This window comes from Apodemus sylvaticus, chromosome X (genome assembly GCF_947179515.1).
Source record: "Apodemus sylvaticus chromosome X, mApoSyl1.1, whole genome shotgun sequence".
NCBI classification, from domain to species: domain Eukaryota; kingdom Metazoa; phylum Chordata; class Mammalia; order Rodentia; family Muridae; genus Apodemus; species Apodemus sylvaticus.
The window spans coordinates 4,547,054-4,565,133 of NC_067495.1; the positions used below are offsets into that span (position 1 = coordinate 4,547,054).

An 18,080-nucleotide genomic window follows, 5' to 3' on the forward strand; every position below is an offset into this window, starting at 1 on the left:
CATGGGAAGGGAATATAAGGACACAGAAAAAGGAGGGAGGTGATTGGAGAAGGGATGGAGAGAAGAAGGTTTATGGGACATATGGGGAGGGGGGATCCGGGAAAGGGGGAATCATTTGGAATGTAAACAAAGAATATAGAAAATAAAATATTAAAAAAAAAAAAAGAGTTGCTTTCAGGGCTGGAAAGATGACTCAGAGGTTAAGAGCATTGGCTGCTCTCCCAGAGAACCTAAGCTCAATTCCCAGCAACTACATGGTGGCTCACAACCATCTATCATGAGATCTGGTGTCCTCTTCTGGCATGGAGGTGTACTGCAATAGGACACCATTTGAAAAAAGAAAAAGCCACAAAAGTTAATTTCTAGGCCAGTGAGATGGTTCGGTGGGCAAATATACTTCCCATAAAACCTGAATAACCTGAGTCGGTGGGACGAGATCCAACTTCCAAAAGCTATTTCCCAGCTATTCTCTAACGCACACATCAAGCCATGGCACATGCGTGCATGCACACGTGTGCATACACACACACAAGAATAAATAAAACAGTCTCAACAGTTAAAAAGTTATTTTTGTTTTATTTATTTATTTATTTCCCTGGCTGCCCTGGAACTCCCTCTGTAGACCAGGCTGGCCTCGAACTCAGAAATCTGCCTGCCTCTGCCTCCCAAGTGCTGGGATTAAAGGCGTGTGCTACCACTGCCCGGCTAAAAAGCTATTTTTAAATCAGGGACAATTATCCCATTAATCTATGGTACAAAATTTTATTAATCAAGATCAAGGTCTATGTTAAACTATGTTTTTAATTTTCTATTTATCATTTCCTCAAATTTTTTCTATATGTGATGGAAATATTTTTCTTCTGCAACTAAATTCTCAAATATATACATAGGGCTATTTGATGGTATTGGGAATTGAACCCAGAGCTTCACAGAACTCCATGCCAGGTCCCATATGTGGCCTTTTTAGTCTCATCATCTTTGTCACTGGACTCCATTTTTGCATATACAAATAAACAATTAAATATAAGCTATAAGAACATTCTTATTCATTTGGAAATCCTCCTGTTACCTTTTCTGTTTTTATTGGATATTTTATGTAGTTACATTTCAAATGTTATCCCCCTTTCAAGTTCCCCTCTGGAACACCCCCTCCCCTCCCCCTCCCCCTGCCTGCTTCTATGAGGGTGCGCCCCTTTCCACCCACCCACTCCTACCTCACTGCCCTGGCATTCCCCTACACTGGGAAATCAAGCCTTCACAGGACCAAGAGCATCTCCTCCTATTGATGCCAGACAATACTTCATATGCAGCTGGAGCAATGGACCCTGTTTAGTCCCTGGGAGCTCTGGGGGGGGGGGCGGTCTGGTTGGTTCATATTGTTGTTCTTCCTATGAGGTTACAAACCCTTTCAGCTCCTTCAGTCCTTTCTCTAACTCCTCCATTAGAAACCTTATGCTAAGTCCAATGATTGGCTGGGAGCACCCACCTCTGTATTTATCAGGCTCTGGCAGAGCCTCTCAGGAGACAGATGTATCAGGCTCCTGTCAGCCAGTGCTTGTTGGCATCCACAACAGTGTCTGAGTTTGGTGTCTTCATGTGGGATGGATCCCCAGGTGGGGCAGTCTCTGGATGGTCTTTCCTTCAGTCTCTGCTCCAAACTTTGTCCCTGTATTTCCTTTAGACAGGAGCCATTTTGGGTTGAAAAGTTGGACTTGAGTGGGTGTCCCCAACTCCCAATAGGGGTCCTTGCCTAACCTCTGGATATGGTCTCAACAGGCTCTCCCTCCCCTTTGTTGGACATTTCAGCTAATCTCATCCCTACTGGGTCCTGGAAGCCTCTTGCTTTCCTGGCATCTGGGACTTGCTGGTAGCTACACTCATTTCCCCATTCCCCATGAATTGTACCTTGGGTATTCTGTTCCTGTTGGCTTTTCTACACAGGGTTTGCTTCAGAGTTTTACCAAAAAAATTTGTTTGAGCAACCTCAAATTTGCAAGTAGATAATGGAGCAAGAGGAGTAGAGAATTTGGGCAAGATACTGTTTTATTATCCCAGACTCTGACCTGACATGGTCCCTGTTCTATTAGTATTTTGTTAAAAGTGCATAACAGTTATCCCTATTATATATATGACATTGTTTTCAGGGCTCCCCATAGTTGACATAATCCTTTTAATACTTGCATCCCAGATATGAAATAGCAAAACATTTGCATAGACCCTACATATATTCTTTAATATACTCTAAATCATCTATATTTAAAATGTTTAATACAATGTGTTGCCACACAAATGATATGTATAAGCTATTATGTGGTATGTGTGTGTGTGCGTATGCATATGTATAAACAAAATAAATACTATACATTGTTTATGAAATCATAACAAGAAGAAAGGTTATAAATATTCAGTTAGTATAGATGTAATTTTAAAAATATGTTTTTGGTTCTTTGAGACAGGGTCTCTTTATGTAACCTTGGCTGTCCTAGTACTTGCTATGTAGAAGAGGCTAGCCTCAAAGCCACAGAGATTCTCCTGTCTCTGTTCTAAAGTGCTTGGATTAAATATGTGTGCCACCATGCTTGTCCTGAAAAAAATGTTTTGACAGTAACTGTGAATTGGTATGGAACCCACGAATACAGAGGGCCAACTGTATTTTGTTCCAGGGGATAATGATGAAGTACTTTTTATTCAGAGCAAATTGATTTTTTTTAATTTTTTTATAGAATATATTCTTTACTTACACTTCAAATGTTATACCCTTTCCTGGTTCCCACCCCCCCCACACACACAAATTGAAATTTTTACTCAAGTTATTGTTCTTGAAAGGAAAAGGGGTCTTCAGAGGTCAGGTTTGGAAAAGGAGTCTGTTAAAATTTTAGTTTCCCATGTTCTCTCTGCCTGTGTCCTAAATGTCAAGGACTGCTCCAACTGGCATTAGGGACCAGATGCAGAAATATACACATGTAGTTCCAGATACTCAAGAGGCTGAGGTAGGAAAGCCACATGAAACCAGGAGTTAATGGCTGCCTTGGACAATATACTGAGACCTTGCCTCTAAGAAAAATGTTGAAAGAGGAATGACTCATAAAATAGGAACATGCAGCCTCTTGTATTTCACAGTTTTCACTGACCGTTTTGATTTTGTTCTTTTTTTTTTTATTATTCAAGAGGGTGTCTTACATAGCTGGTCTCAAAATCACTATGTAGATGAAGTTCCTGCCTCTACCTCCCGGGTGTGGGGATTATAGATAGGCACCATTACATCCAGTTTGTACAGTGCTGGGGAACAAACACAGGGCTTTGTGCATGCTATGCAGGCACTGTACCAACTCTGCTATAACCTCTGAGCCCACTCTGATTTTTTTCATAGAACCAAGGTTACCTGTCCTTGAGAACAGTTCAGTTTGCTTTCATACACTCAAAGTAGAATGGTATATGTTTGGCCTCCAAATTTCTCAAATTGCAAAGTGGTGTTCATTGCAATTGCTGCAGGCAAAATGATACAGTAATGAACGTGTTCAAGTACTTCTCTGTTTTCTAAGATTTCTGTGGAACCATGGTTATTGAAGGAGAGGAAGCTCCAATTGCATACACATTGGATGATACCAAACCAGATGGCACCTATGCTGCTATAATGGGGTAAGGCACAATTATAATATTATAGCTGTATTTGCTATTGGCAAGGTAATACAATACTATTTATTAAGGCATAAAAAGCTTTGTTAACACATTTTTTCCTGATAGTACTATTCTGCAAATACAGTGATAGGAGTATTCTTATTGCTTCTTTTTTAAACAATAAATATGTATATGTCAAATACCAATAACATTTAAATTTTTATGTTAATTTTCTACTTCATCTTCGTATATCAGTATATGTTTTACAGCCATCTTTACATGATCGACTGATACTAAACGGAATATTTTCCATGTTGGTTTCTATGTTTTCTGTTGCTATAGCAGAGTTCTTAAGGCTGAGGACCTTATGAGAAGATGCTCATTGTACCTCACAGTTCTAATCTAAGAGCATGAAATTAATATTTACTGGGATTCTGATGAGGGCCTTGTGCTGCTTCAAAAACAGCCAAGAGGAAGCAAGGACATAGGCACAGAAGCCAAACTTGTTATTTAAAATAACCCACTCTCCCAAAGAGCAATGCATTGTCACTGAAACCATATTAATCCTTTGAATTCCCCCATGATTCAAAATATTCTGAAAGGCTCTACCGCTTCTCATGCCTACTATTGCTCAGACACAGCCTTAAGTGAGCTTTTGGGACTCTAGTCTCTTGGTCACTATGCCTGGAGGAGGGCAATAGATCTTTTGTCATACTAACCTAGGAGAAGTCATGACCAGTCATTTACTTTGACTCCCTTGATCTCCCAAAGCCAGAAAGTGCTCCTCAGTGACAAGAATGGGACATTGAAACAGGGACACTATGAACATTAAGTCAGTATAGAGGTGGTTTCCTTGCATAGTAAACAGGGCATGTATAGCATAGAAATAAAGTGAAAGTATTAAACTACTGTCTTTTTCTTGTTTGTATATTTTAGATTTATCCTTGCTCACAAAGCTAGAAAACTGGTACGCCTTACCAAAGAAGAAAGGTAACAAAATATTCTTTCCTTCTTCCTTCTTTCCCTCTCCTCTTCCTTCCTTCCCCCATCTCTCCCTTCCCATCCCCCCTTTCTTCCTTTTATTACTCCCTCCATTGTTTAGTTGATAGGAAGATTTTTTTTTTTAGAGCAAAACACACATAATAGGGAAAGTAGAGTTCTCAAGTAAGTAACCTCTTTCTTTCCACTCTTTCCTCTTCCTCCTCCTCTTCCTCCTCCTCCTCCTCCTCCTCCTCCTCCTCCTCCTCCTCCTCCTCTTCTTCTTCTTCTTCTTCTTCTTCTTCTTCTTCTTCTTCTTCTTCTTCTTCTTCTTCTTCTTCTTCTTCTTCTTCACTGTTTGCTTGCTGTTTGATGTTTATTAACATTTTAGCATACAGAATACCTCGTAATATGTGTATTGCTAATGTGATGTATCTGTTAGGTTAATGATAAAGTTCTCTTATATGTCACAATGCTTATTACATAAGAACCAAATATTCAAATTAATACTTACTGAATTATTATGCACAACACATTATGCTAAGAACTATGAACATTATGAAAATGGATATAAGGCAAGAGCTGAACATTTACTTATGAAGGAGAGTATTAAGTAGACAAATTGCTAGGTTAGGCAGTATTACATAAATGATGCATAGCAATTACAGGTTATAGGTGCAGAGACTAATTTTTCTGGATGCTATCTCTCCTAGCAATTTGTATCCACCACTGCCAAATACGTATACTTGCACAACTGATAACACATTTAATGACTCAAAGCCCAAATGACTTTACAGTGCATTATTTTAGTCTGCATAACATGTTCCTCCATAACCCATTCCACCTTGGAGCATGGCCTGAGATGTGGAAGTCTGACTGGGCCATAGATTTCAAATGTCCCCAATGGAATATAATCCATGAAGGTTAGGAAGTGTTATCTGACTGACTCACTGCTGACTCTTCAATGCCTTGAACAAATCTTTTCTCAAGTTGTATTTTTGATCATATTCATAGATTAGAACATCATATACTGTAACAACACCTTTCATGTAGTCAGGATTATTCATTCTAATAGTTTAATAAATGATCTTTCATACATAGAAAAAATCCTATTTCACTATATTGTTTTTGCTTCATCTTTTATTTAGATTTTATTTTTAGGTGTATGTGGCATGTGTGTGTATATGTATGTATTGCATGAGTATGTGCATATGTGTGTGTGTGTGTGTGAGAGAGAGAGAGAGAGAGAGAGAGAGAGAGAGACAGACAGACAGACAGACAGACAGAGACAGAGATGACAGAGACAGAGACAAATAGAGAGAGTGCAGGTGCCCTTGAAAGCCAGAAATGTTGAATATCCCTAGAGCTGAATTTATAGGCAGCTATGAACTATCCAATGTTGATGCTAGGAACTGAAAATGGGTCCTCCAAAGAGCTAATACACTCTTAACTGCCAATCTATTTCTCCAGTCCTCTAAGATATGTATTTTTAATTATCTGTTCTTCCACTGCTTTTGGGTGATAGTAATGAGAGTGGATGAGTTGCTGCCTATTCAAGCTGTCCACTGACTTACTATGTAGCCCAGACTTGCCTCTAACTCACAATCTTCCTGCCTCCATCTCCCAAGTGCTGAAATTACAGGCATGCATCGCCTTGTCCATCTCTGGATTCATCTACTATCTGAAAATCTTTTCTTTTCCTAATGTATATTTTGATGTAAGAGGTAATGCCACAGAGAGTAGAGGTACTCATGAGGACTTCCTTCTAACCAAAGACTTATTGATGGATCTAAGGGAGGGTTCATCAGTTTTCTTTAATGATGTAGACTCTTGTAAACTGAGTATGGTGTGGTGGATGACCCCCACACCCATGAATATATAGGTAGCAAAAATTGGACTTGGTGGGTTCTGTTTGAAAAAGAGGGGATAGGGAGTGTCTATGGAAAGAGTTAATGGGAGAATCTGGGGAATGGAAATGATCAAAATGTATTGTATGCATGTATGAAATTATCAAATAATTAATGGAAATATATTTTTCACAAAGAAGTGAATGGTCAGCGTTTCTCTTTCCTGGGCAGCTATATTTTTGAATTATCAGTTTCTTCTCCAAGAGCTTAAAATGCCCACCTTCCTGAATTCTCATCCTCCGTACATACTTCATTCTATTTCTGGAGCTAACTGCATATCTTCACTCTGCTACCATTCATCTGTCTGTGCCATGCTATTCCAGAGAAAAAGAGGAGCAGAAGACATTGAGCACCTTTATCCTCTTGCTTGTAGAAAGAGTCCCTAGGTGTAAAACAGTATTTTATTTTAGAAAGATATTTATTTTTATGCATATGGGTATTTTGTCTGCATGCATGTCTGTGCACAATATGCATGCCATGCTTAGTGCCTGCTGATGCCAGAAGAGTGTATTAGATGCCTTGGGACAGGAACAACAACCTGCTGTGAGCTGCCACATGGATGCTGAGGACTGAACTCGGGTCCTCTGTAAGAGCAGCCATTTCTCTTAACCCCTGGACCAACACTCCAGTCTACAGTAACACTACTTTTAAAATGAATTGGTCAAGCTATACATTATGTTTAAGATCCCCTTGTGCATTCCTAACCTATACGGGCCAATATTGAAACAGCTATGCTTATTTATAGGAATATAAATATATCAGTGGCTAGATTCATCTTAAGTGACTAATTATAACAGTTGACTTACTTCCAATTCTTCCACTAGACTTAAGAGCAGAACTCTTATTGGGCTATGAACTTTATATTGGCAGTTTTTAAATTTAAGAAACCCTTGGAAGGCTTGGGAAACACAGATTACTATCATCTTCCTTTCTGAGTCAAGAGTCAGGAGTGGAAACTGAGACTGTCTTTTCAAAGTTGATACTTTCTTTCCTAAAGGTTTAGTGACAGTCTTGCTACATTCCTATTTGTGAGCTCATGGTTTTAAGGCATTAGAAATAGATCAAATTCTTGTCTTTTCAAAAATTAAAATGAAGCTGGATATGGGCACTCTTGCTTGTAATCATGTCACATGAAAGGCTGAGGCAGGAAGATTGAGAATGCCAAGCAAGCCTGGGCTACATTAGAAGCAAAGCATCTCAAGAAAAGCAAAACCATAATTAGTTATCCTGAAAGGTCAAAGTGGAAGCAATGGTATCCAGAGACCTTTCTTTCAAAGAATAGGTGCTTCCCTCTTTCCCTTCCCCTTACTTCCTTTAAGCTTCATTTTTATCATTACAACATTTTATTTTTCTGTTGTACAGACTGAGGAAGCTTTGTGAGCTATATGCGAAAGTTCTGAACTCCCCAGAAGCTCTTCAGGTAAGAATGTTTCTCGGTCTTTGCCCAGTGAGAAGAGGCCTCCTTTGCCCTGAAAGGGATCTCAGGGATGGGCTCAGTTCATGTTGAAAAGACCCTACATCTTATCTTTCCCCATTATATTCTCAGAAAGGTCTGTACATGTAGAGTTGGTGCATAAATGGTTCTAGAAAGTGTTTCACTCTGCTGCAGATAGTGCTTCTTTTGTCCGTGAATTCCGAACTGTCCCTAGATCAAGCTCATGGGTGACAGCAGTCGGTAATTAATGTTCTCAAGCACTGTATGAAGAGGTTGAATGGAAAATGTCACATACAGAATTTCCCCAAAAGGGATAAGTTTTCATTTGTGAAAGTCTCTTCGAAGGATATTGATGAGACATTTCTGATGATGGAACAGTGAGTGTTGTTTCTGTCCTTGTGTGCTTTTTGTACAAAGAAAGTCACTTACTTCATTGGGGCTTTGGTGTTTGCTGTGTGAGTGGAATAAATTCCTTGGAGGAGGGAGAAATGAAAGAGAAAGGCCACAGAGCCAATGAAGGATAATCAGGAAGCATTATCAGCCCTTAGATGACAGAATACAGTGTGATAATAATGATAATACCAGAAAGGACCCAGGGTCCTTCACCATCTAGGCAGGACCTCACACTTCGTAAATAGGATGCAAAATCAGCTATATGATCATAATTTTTTTAACAAAACATATTTCAAAGCCTAGTTTTAAATTTTTGCTATATCAATTTTCTCTTCTCAAAATGATGATTAGTGATAAACTTCCTGTTTAGGATATTCCTTTTTGGTTCCTCCCACCCCTGTGTAGAACTGAGCATAGGGTGCTGACATGCTAGGCATGTTTTCTATCACTGAGCTTTAACTCTGGCCGTTGTTTTTATAAGGAGATCAAATTTTGTAAATCTCTCAGCTAAAATACAGCCTGTTGATCGCTAAAATGTATTTTCTAGACCAATGGTTGTTTTACAAGTCCTACCATCCCTCCAAAGTGAGTACATACTATGAAAACCATTCCACCTTCAGCAAAGCTCACCCCTATCAAAACATGAAACTCACCATCATTTTTTTCACAGATACACACTTCTGCTTTTGTTTCTTAGACAACCATTCTTGTAAATTATATATCATTTAAAAACTTTTTCTCAAAAACCATTAGACACTAAAATTTTCTGATAGATAAAAAACAAAGTGAGCATGGAAATCGATAATTACTGTCTATGTCCAGAAATAGTGGTGTATTTTCATAATCTCAGTACTTGCAGGATGGAAGCATCAGAGGAGGATCAAGAATCGCAGGCCATTATGCTACATAACAAGACTTTGTCTCAAAAAAATTGATACATGCATGTGCTGAATGAAAAAAAAAAACTTTCTAAGGTCTGAATTTATCCAAGTTTATATTGAAAGCATTTTCCTGCCCAAAGACCTGTCTTCAGAAACATCAGGCTATTATGGCCCTATTTCAGAAGTATAATCAACCCTCTGTAAGTAGAGGTTCAACAAAATTTTTGGAAGAAAAAAATCACACATGCACCAAAGAATCAGTGTAATCAGTTTTTGCATGGCATTTATATTGCATTATGAAACATAAATGATCCAGAGGTAATTTAAAGCCTACAGGAGGATATGCAGAGGTTATAGACAAATACTATACCATTTTCTACAAGGGGTTTCAGTTATAGGAAGCAGGGAAACTTGGAAGCACTGCCCTGTAAATTCTGACAGACAGCTACAACTGGTTCTCTGTAATGAAATCTACTAGTTATGTGCCCTATATGCAATAGACAAAATAACCTCTTCTGCCTCTTTCTCAAGTTTTTTTTCCCTCTGCCTTAACAGCCAGTCCATTATGAAGAGAAGAATTGGTGTGAGGAGCAGTATTCCGGGGGCTGCTACACAACCTACTTCCCTCCAGGCATCTTGACCCAGTATGGAAGGTACTACCTAATCACTGCACCAACACATCCAGGGCTGGCACACATTCAAACAAGACATGTTTGATAACTAAAAGTGTGCTGAGCTGTGACCAAAAGCCCCTGCAATTGAAGCCAAGTTCCACATAGGTTACTGCATTTCTCCCTGGTTTTTGCTTTCTTGTCAATACCAGAAAGCATCTTCAGAATTTCCTTTGAAGCTAATAAGTTACAAAGGAAGCTAATAAGTCACAAAGGAAGTGACAGTGCTGCACCATTGTGATATTTCCGTTCTTCATTTCTCTAGAGAATCAAACTCAGTCAACATAACTGAAGAAAGTTGACACATAAGGAACACTTTAGATAGCCAGAGGATTTATTCAGACTGCCAGTAGACTATACTAAAACTGAGTCTAGAACTCAGGAAACTTCCTCAAGAACACCTCTGTATCAGTGTGGGCATGGCTCTGTAAAATCAAAGTCAATTCTAAACCAGGCAAGAAAGGGATTGAGTTCCTTGTTTTATCCTACCAATCACCTATTTAGTCATTTGTTGTTGTATTTTACTTTCCTTAGCACATGGATGCGAAACACAAGAGAATGTGATCCTAGCCTGAGTTATTCTTTAGCAACTTTATTCTGTTTCTAACACATGATATGACTCACCCCTTCAGAGTTCACAGGCTTTTTAGCACTCACAGCATTGTGTATCCAAGTGTGAGTCACTGGTGCTAAGTTCAATGTATCTGATGACAATAGCAAGGCACAACTGAATGACCATTATCAGGGCACTTCTAGCAACACTAAACTAAAATGGGAGAGGTAAGGAAAGGGTGTTGAGAGTGCAACATTGGGTGTTACTGGGATGAAGACCACTGATCAGCTCTCCATGAAAACCTGTGGAAGAAGGGTCCAAACCAGCTTATCAAATGATGATTGAAGACTCTGGGTGACACAGTCCCTATCTACCTACAAATACCCTATATGCTTCTGGGTCAACAGGTTACTTTTCAGATAGAGACCTAATGAGCTGAGTGTAGATGAAATCACTAGTAATGGTTTCATTGATTATATTTTGGATAAGTGTCAACTTGCTGACCACTCCTAAAAATGTCAATGTCAAGGTTATGACTCCTTGCCAAGGAGTTGATAGTGTTGGATGCAATGGTGGGAAGCAAAGGAAGGATAGAACATAAAAAATTAAGTATTAAAATGTGAGGGCTAGTGCTTTAGTTAAGGGGCATAACGATATTCTGGGGACCAATGGAAATACAGGCTCCCCTTAGTGAACTGTGCATTGGCTTCATATCAGGCAGTAGGGGACAGAGAAGCTTCACTGGGAATGCAGTCTAGGTAGAATGTTATGGAAAAAGCCATAGTTTAGAATTTGCAAGTTCTTATATGGTGTTGGGCAAAGCTAAGTGTGACAGGGATATAGGTGATATTGATGACAGAATGAGAAGAATCAGGCATGGAGAGGTGACTCAAGAGTTATGAGCACTTAGTACTTTTGCAGAGGATCTGAGTTCAGTTGCCAACACCTGCATCAGGCATCTCACAACACCGTGTAACTCCAGCTCCTAGGGATCTCCCGACTTCTGTGGGCATCTGCACTCACATTCACATAATAAAAACTTTTAATTGAATAAAATGGCAAGGATTGAACTAGGAAGATCTGAAAGACCCTTTGTGCCATACCACATATTAAAGGTTATAAAACTTTATCTTTTAGCCACTATATCAGTCTAGGCTTGAGTTTTGTTTTAAATTCCGAATATAGTGTCACTTGATATCTGACAGTTGAGTGCTAAGCTCTATGCTCAGTTCATAGAAAATCAGGCAAATGACTGTGGGGTGAGGAGCACAAAGAACCCTTAATTTATCAGTTTCGTGGACTAAATGTGAGATGTAAGAACAATCCCACCACACAAGGTGACAAGACAATGCCTTTCACTTTTGTCCCCTATCATGGACAAGTTTCATACTAGGTTTCATGTCATAATGTAAGAAATTAAGACACAGAATGACCTAATGGCAGAACCCCCCAGGCAAAGTAGAGACTGTATCATAGATTTCCCTGGCTCTGCAAGGCCAGGACACCTGGGATACTGCAGTGAGTTTTGTTGTGAGGGCCCTTCATGTATTCACATGTGTACTGCTTCCAGCTAGAAGACTGAGGACAAAAACAAATAGACCAACTTTAGTAAAGAACTGAATACATGTTTCTTAAGAGATTTCTGTTGTAGTTAGCATAAATTGTATTTCCCACAATTAGGCAGTAAACCACATAATTCATGAGGGTGCATGATGAGGTCTCCTGTATAATAGTCTCTCCCTCCATCTTTATTGCATACACTAACTGCTCATTCACATTCTCATCTCCACTGGACAGTCTCTCAGTTTAATTCTTACCTGATACATTTTTATATACAATTGTTAGCATGGTTAGTTCCCTATGTCTTAGTCTTCCAATCTTTACAAGGTTTTGGCCACTGTACCCCTCTACCAGGTCTCCAAATGGCAGTTCCATCTGTTGTAAAAAGTGAGCATATGCTAAAATGCTTTGTGGTTTAACAAGTATGGAGCGGGTAAACCCACCTTCTGACTCTGGAAACACTCTTGAATGCCCTTTGACTCCCAATAATTACAGATGATTCCATGTATTATAATAATTTCACCAATACTCTATATTTTCTTATATTCCTCTGCTTTTTGTATGGCTATGATAAATTTGGGTTAAATAAAACATATCGATTCAAGTAAAATTGTTAAGTTTTCCTGTAAGAGGCCCAAAAATATACCAAATTGTAAGAATTAGCTTTTTTCCAGAAGGACCAAATACTTGACAAAAATAATTTGTTTTCCTCTCCCCCTTAGGATTTAGAGATTATCTATCTATAATAGTGTGGATAGTGCATTAGAACACATCACATCATAAAAGGCAGGATGCAGAGCAGAGCAGCAATAAGAAGGGGTCAGGGTGATATATAGCCCCCATAGACACACTCCCAGTGACATATTTTATCTAATAGACCCACCTTGCAATAGTCTGTTCTCATTGTCAATCCATTAATAGAGCCTACATGATCAACCATTCCTTGGAAACTTTTGCAGACATGCCCAGAAGGGAGAAGTGTTAATTAACATAAGCATTGTTCTGAATGCTGGATATCCCTTTTCTGATCATGGTAGGCTAAAATAGGCTGAAAATGGCTCTGGATAGTACTTCCTTTATGGTGTCTTTGCAAGCATGATAGTGGACTGCCTTTATAGGCTAAGTGCCTAGGAACCTTCTATCCCTTTGCTTAGTATGGGAGCATTCTGGAAACTGGTGATGGTAATATATCAGGCAACACAGAGAAGATAAAAATAGAGATGTTGACATCTGCTAGAAATATTTCAAATGCTAGCTCTCCTGTTTTCTAGCACTATGGCTCTTGCTGAGTCACTGCACATTTCTCTGAGTCTGTCTGTTTATATGTAATATGAGATGTTAACTAGTAGCACTGTTGTGGAGTTCTTGAAAAATAGAATGTAGCACAGAAATGACATGTAGTAAGGTGACCAAGACTAAATTAGTTCTTTGATCACCTGGCTTCAAATACTAACTCTGTCACTTGCTGAATGTAGACTAGAGAAAAATCACTTCAGCTTTGTTGTTGGTTAGGTCCTAGGGGTGCAGACACTGAAGCAATCAGTAGACAATCCATCAGACTACATCCTTAGTATTAGCATCATGGAAGAGAGAAGAAAGAAGCAAGAATGGGAAAACCAGGTAGTAATACAGTTCCAATAAAAGTACTAACTGACCTCATGACAAACTCTGAAAGTAGAATGGTCCTTCTAAATGGTCTCATGTTGGAATTTGGGGCTTACATCTTTAAAAGCTTATTTATACTAGACAGTCACTAAATGTAGATGGTGTTAGAAGCAGGCATGAGGTAATTTCGCCAGTTGTAATACTTACCTCCAAAGAGCACCAGCATCAGAATATCACCTTTTGGAAGGACTACTACCAACAAAAAAGTCCTCCATTCTAGGTGGTTCATTTCAGTGTCCACCACAATTAAGCTCTATATTCACCTCTGGGAAGTACAAATAATAGTATTGTGGTTACAGTAAGGAGTAATGAACTTTGAAGAGCTGGCACCCAACAAATTTTTAATTTAGCAATAGTTCTGAACCCCAGTGGATGGTAGGCAATGAAACCATAAGACTCACTTATTTCTTCAGTACCATTAATGGAATCTTAAAATCATTAGACCATCCATTTAAGAGATAGTTAAGGGTTAAAGATGTGGTCCAGTAGTGGAGCACATGCATAGCATACATAAAGCCTTAGGCTCCATCTTGTATCATACAAAACCAAAAGAAATAACTACAAAAACATATGAGGCGGGCAAAGCATGGCAAGAAGAAACTGTCAAGTTCAATGGTAGAATAACTAGGAAATCAGAAGCATGTATCACCTTCCTTGTATAAAGGGATCCATACATGACTGGGCTTATTCAGTCCCTCACTTTATAGAGATGAGTCAAATATGTATTTTACCCCCATTGATTTTAGCTCCTTTTCCTGTTAGCTCTTGGTAGAGGAGTGTGCACATGAACTTCAGCTTTTGTTCCATTATGCCCATGACAGAGATGACACAAGAGCCAGAGAAACCTGAGGAGCATTATCCTACATTGTCCGTGTCCTCCTAGATGTTTTGAACCTGAAAAAGACAACTGGCCTTGGTCCTCATATAAGAACTCATTTCTGGTCTTGTGCAGTGTCACTTACTGCTCTGTTTTTTGTTCCCAGGGTTCTACGCCAGCCAGTGGGCAAGATTTTTTTTGCAGGCACCGAGACAGCGTCACACTGGAGTGGCTACATGGAGGGGGCTGTGGAAGCTGGGGAGAGAGCTGCCAGAGAGGTAGGGCCCAGGGTTATGGGCAGTGGTGAAGTAGGGCACACAAAGCTTGATAAACAGCTCAAAGATGAGATCTTGGTATCACACACAAACACACAAACACACACACACCATATTCCCCTCTAAAGACCCAGGAAACATTATAATAGCAGTTTTGGGTATAGTTTAAGGTTTACACCTTAACAGAATAATGAAAATATCTAATATTTTACCTGAAGTGTGTGGGACTTGAGGAGGTCAGAACTTAACTGTACTTAAGAGATGATGGGACTGGAACAAGGGTTCAGCAGTTAAAAGCACTTCTCACTCGTTCAAAAGACCTGAGTTTGGTTCCCAGGATCCTATAGGAAGCTCAAAACTGCCTGTCCCTTCACTTCCAGGGAATGCAATACCATCTTCTGAACTCAGAGGACATCTATACATATCACACACACACACACACACAAACACACACACACACACACACACACACACATACACGCATGCAAACACACATGCACATATGCACATAATTACAAATATAACTGATCTTTAAAAATAGAAGATCTGGAAAGTGGCTCAGCAGTTAAGAGACTTGCTGCTCCTGCGAGTCTTTGTTTCCAGCACTCAGTTTTTGGGTATCTGGTGCCCTCTTTTGGTCTCCAAAGCTTCATTCAAGTACCTTGTGCACTTACATAAAAACTCAGGCAAGCACACATATGCATACATACTTTAATTTTTTTTTAAAAAAAGATGACCTATGTTTGATATTATAGAGTCAAAAATAGTTCTACTACATTCAAAATTCACTTTTATTCTTTTTTGTTATTGTTGGCATGTCTCCTATTCTCACTACTATTAAGTTACGCTCACAAGTACTAACATTTATGATGAAACTAATAGTTGAGATCTTTTATAGAATAAATAAAAGATCTTAGAGGAGGGGCTTTTAAAAGTCAAAGTTCTCTGCCCTTTACCTGACATTGTTGATGGATGTCCCACGAGGCATTCTTTTTTTTTTTTTTAAGAATTAAAGAAAGGTAATATTTGTTTTGCTGTTTGTAATAGCAAAGTAATCTTTCATTTCAGATTCTTCATGCCATTGGCAAGATTCCAGAAGATGAAATTTGGCAGCCAGAACCAGAATCTGTGGTAAGCTATATTTCACAGATTTTACATGTCCTTACTCTAAGAATGATTGCTCCCAAGAACACACTTGTATATATCCACATACCTTTTCCTCATGATTCCGTGCATAGAGGTCTAAGTAAATTACATGACTTAGGACTCACAGATTCAGGTGAACTTTGATACATTTGTATTGCTACATTATTGCTACATCTCTTGCAAATTAATAAGAAGAATAGGATGTTTGGTGGTAAGGAAATATTTCCCAGAGAGCTCTAGATATATTTTAAAAAATCAGTGGGAGACGAGACATAGCTCAATGGCAGAATCCTTGCTTTGATGTCTAACACCACAAGAAGCAACGAAAAGAAAGAGAGGAGAATAAAAGAAAAAAGTCCACCCTTAAAAGTAAGAACTCAAACAATATCTATTGAATGATCTTCCTTAATGATTCTCAACAAGAGGAAGGAAAAGCGAGTTTATTATCTTCTATCCAGAAGAAAGGGGTGCAACAAAATGGACCACATTTAAAATCATTTCCATTACATTTTTGCAATAAAACTAGGCAATTTATCTGACTTGTAGGAAGGATGTATAGAAGATGGAATAATAGAGACTGGGAAACTAAAAGGTCAGTTACTCCACTATCCTTTTAAGCCTGAAGCCAAACAGGCTAGTGACAGTCCAAAATGACTGCTCTAGTGCATCTGCTAGAAATGGGATGGTGGGCTGTGTGTGTGTTGGGGAGGGTGTTAATCCCCTTGAAGAAATCTTTATGATGCACCTGGGCCACTGTGGTCTAAGAATGGCAGTTTTTAAGATGAGAAGACAGATAACCCCTAAATACAATTCTGACAGAGGATATGCTGAGAGAAAATATGGAAGGTGGAACTGTCTTAGCCTAGAAGCTGCAGAAAGGCTAGCAACTTGACATAATGGGCCAGGAGAGGGGGTGATACTACAGAGGTCATTTCTGGAATAACATGCACAACCTTCTTCTGACACAAATGTTCTCTGAACCCAGGATGTCCCTGCACAGCCCATTACCAGCACCTTCCTGGAGCGACACCTGCCTTCTGTACCAGGCCTGCTAAAACTGATTGGATTGACCACCATCTTGTCAGCAACAGCTCTTGGTTTCCTGGCACACAAAAGGGGCCTGCTTGTACGTTTCTAAAGATGGGCTTTAGAACCAAATCCACAGGCTTCTCATTAAGTGTGTCACAAAGGCTTCACGAAGGAGTTGAGATAAGCTTGCAAAGACAAAGAGAATATGGAGTGAGAAAGCACAATAACTTGTTCTCCATTTTGGCTGTCTGTTAGCATCCCTTACAGTGGTCCACTCATTTCCAACTTTCCTGCCCTCTGAATGTTTAGAACAGTAACACAGGCTTGTCTCTTGCTCTCTCACAACCTACGTGCCCCATGCACACAGTTTTTTCCAAAACCCTATGGCTTTGTGCTTATCTTTCAGCTGGTGTTTTATGTCCTCACTTATATCAAGTTCTTTGCCATTATACCTAGAATCCTGTCTTGTTAGAACTGGAAGCCATTAGATACTATAGCTCATTGTCTACTTTAGAGTTAAATAAACCAAATGCAACAAAGGTAAACCCTAATCACACCAGACCACACTAAGCTACTGGTATTTGAGTGACTGTAACACAAGATGATGCTTTTCTCACCTCCCAAGGTTCATTCCCTTATGATCCTCCTCCACTTTATGCCATAGTTACTGATGGTTGTTCTTGTGGATTTACTCTATATTAACTGGTATTGTGTTACTCAGTATATATCCTCTAGTCTTGCTGTTTTGTACAGCATTGCTAGCTGATTCTAATTTTTCTTGAGAGTGGGGGTCTTGTCTTTGTTATTTCTTTTTGTATCATCTAGTTTGCTTCCATTCAAAGATTAAGACATGCTTAAGTAATTAACAATAAAGCTGTTTGACCATATGTTTGCTGTCTCTTCTTTTTGGGTGATGACTTTCAAGGTTTTGACAGGCCAAATCAAGAGTCAGTATTAGGTATATGACTGTGAGGTGAAAGCATTTAGTGAGCACTTTCTCAGAGCCTAGATATTATGTGCATTTTGATGATGTGATCCATCATGGGATCACATGTATAAACACTTGGTAAGTGACTTAAAAGTATTAAGTAAGGATTATGTAGGATATCCTTGCTTTTATCTCCAGCAAAAATCTGTAAAAAAAAAAATAGA

The 18,080-nt window shown here is 39.1% G+C and overlaps 1 protein-coding gene across 1 annotated transcript in view; it reads left to right on the forward strand.

Moving 5' to 3' along the window:
- Window positions 1–17,815, forward strand: part of Maob (monoamine oxidase B) — a 102,828-nt gene extending 85,013 nt beyond the window's left edge. The window contains exons 9-15 of the mRNA XM_052171269.1: window positions 3,543–3,639; window positions 4,555–4,608; window positions 7,866–7,923; window positions 9,768–9,865; window positions 14,645–14,756; window positions 15,822–15,884; window positions 16,885–17,815. Of these exons, the coding sequence (XP_052027229.1) occupies window positions 3,543–3,639; window positions 4,555–4,608; window positions 7,866–7,923; window positions 9,768–9,865; window positions 14,645–14,756; window positions 15,822–15,884; window positions 16,885–17,037 (635 nt within the window). The 3' untranslated portion in view covers window positions 17,038–17,815. The remainder of the gene's footprint in view (window positions 1–3,542; window positions 3,640–4,554; window positions 4,609–7,865; window positions 7,924–9,767; window positions 9,866–14,644; window positions 14,757–15,821; window positions 15,885–16,884) is intronic.
- The last annotated feature ends 265 nt before the right edge of the window (window positions 17,816–18,080 follow it).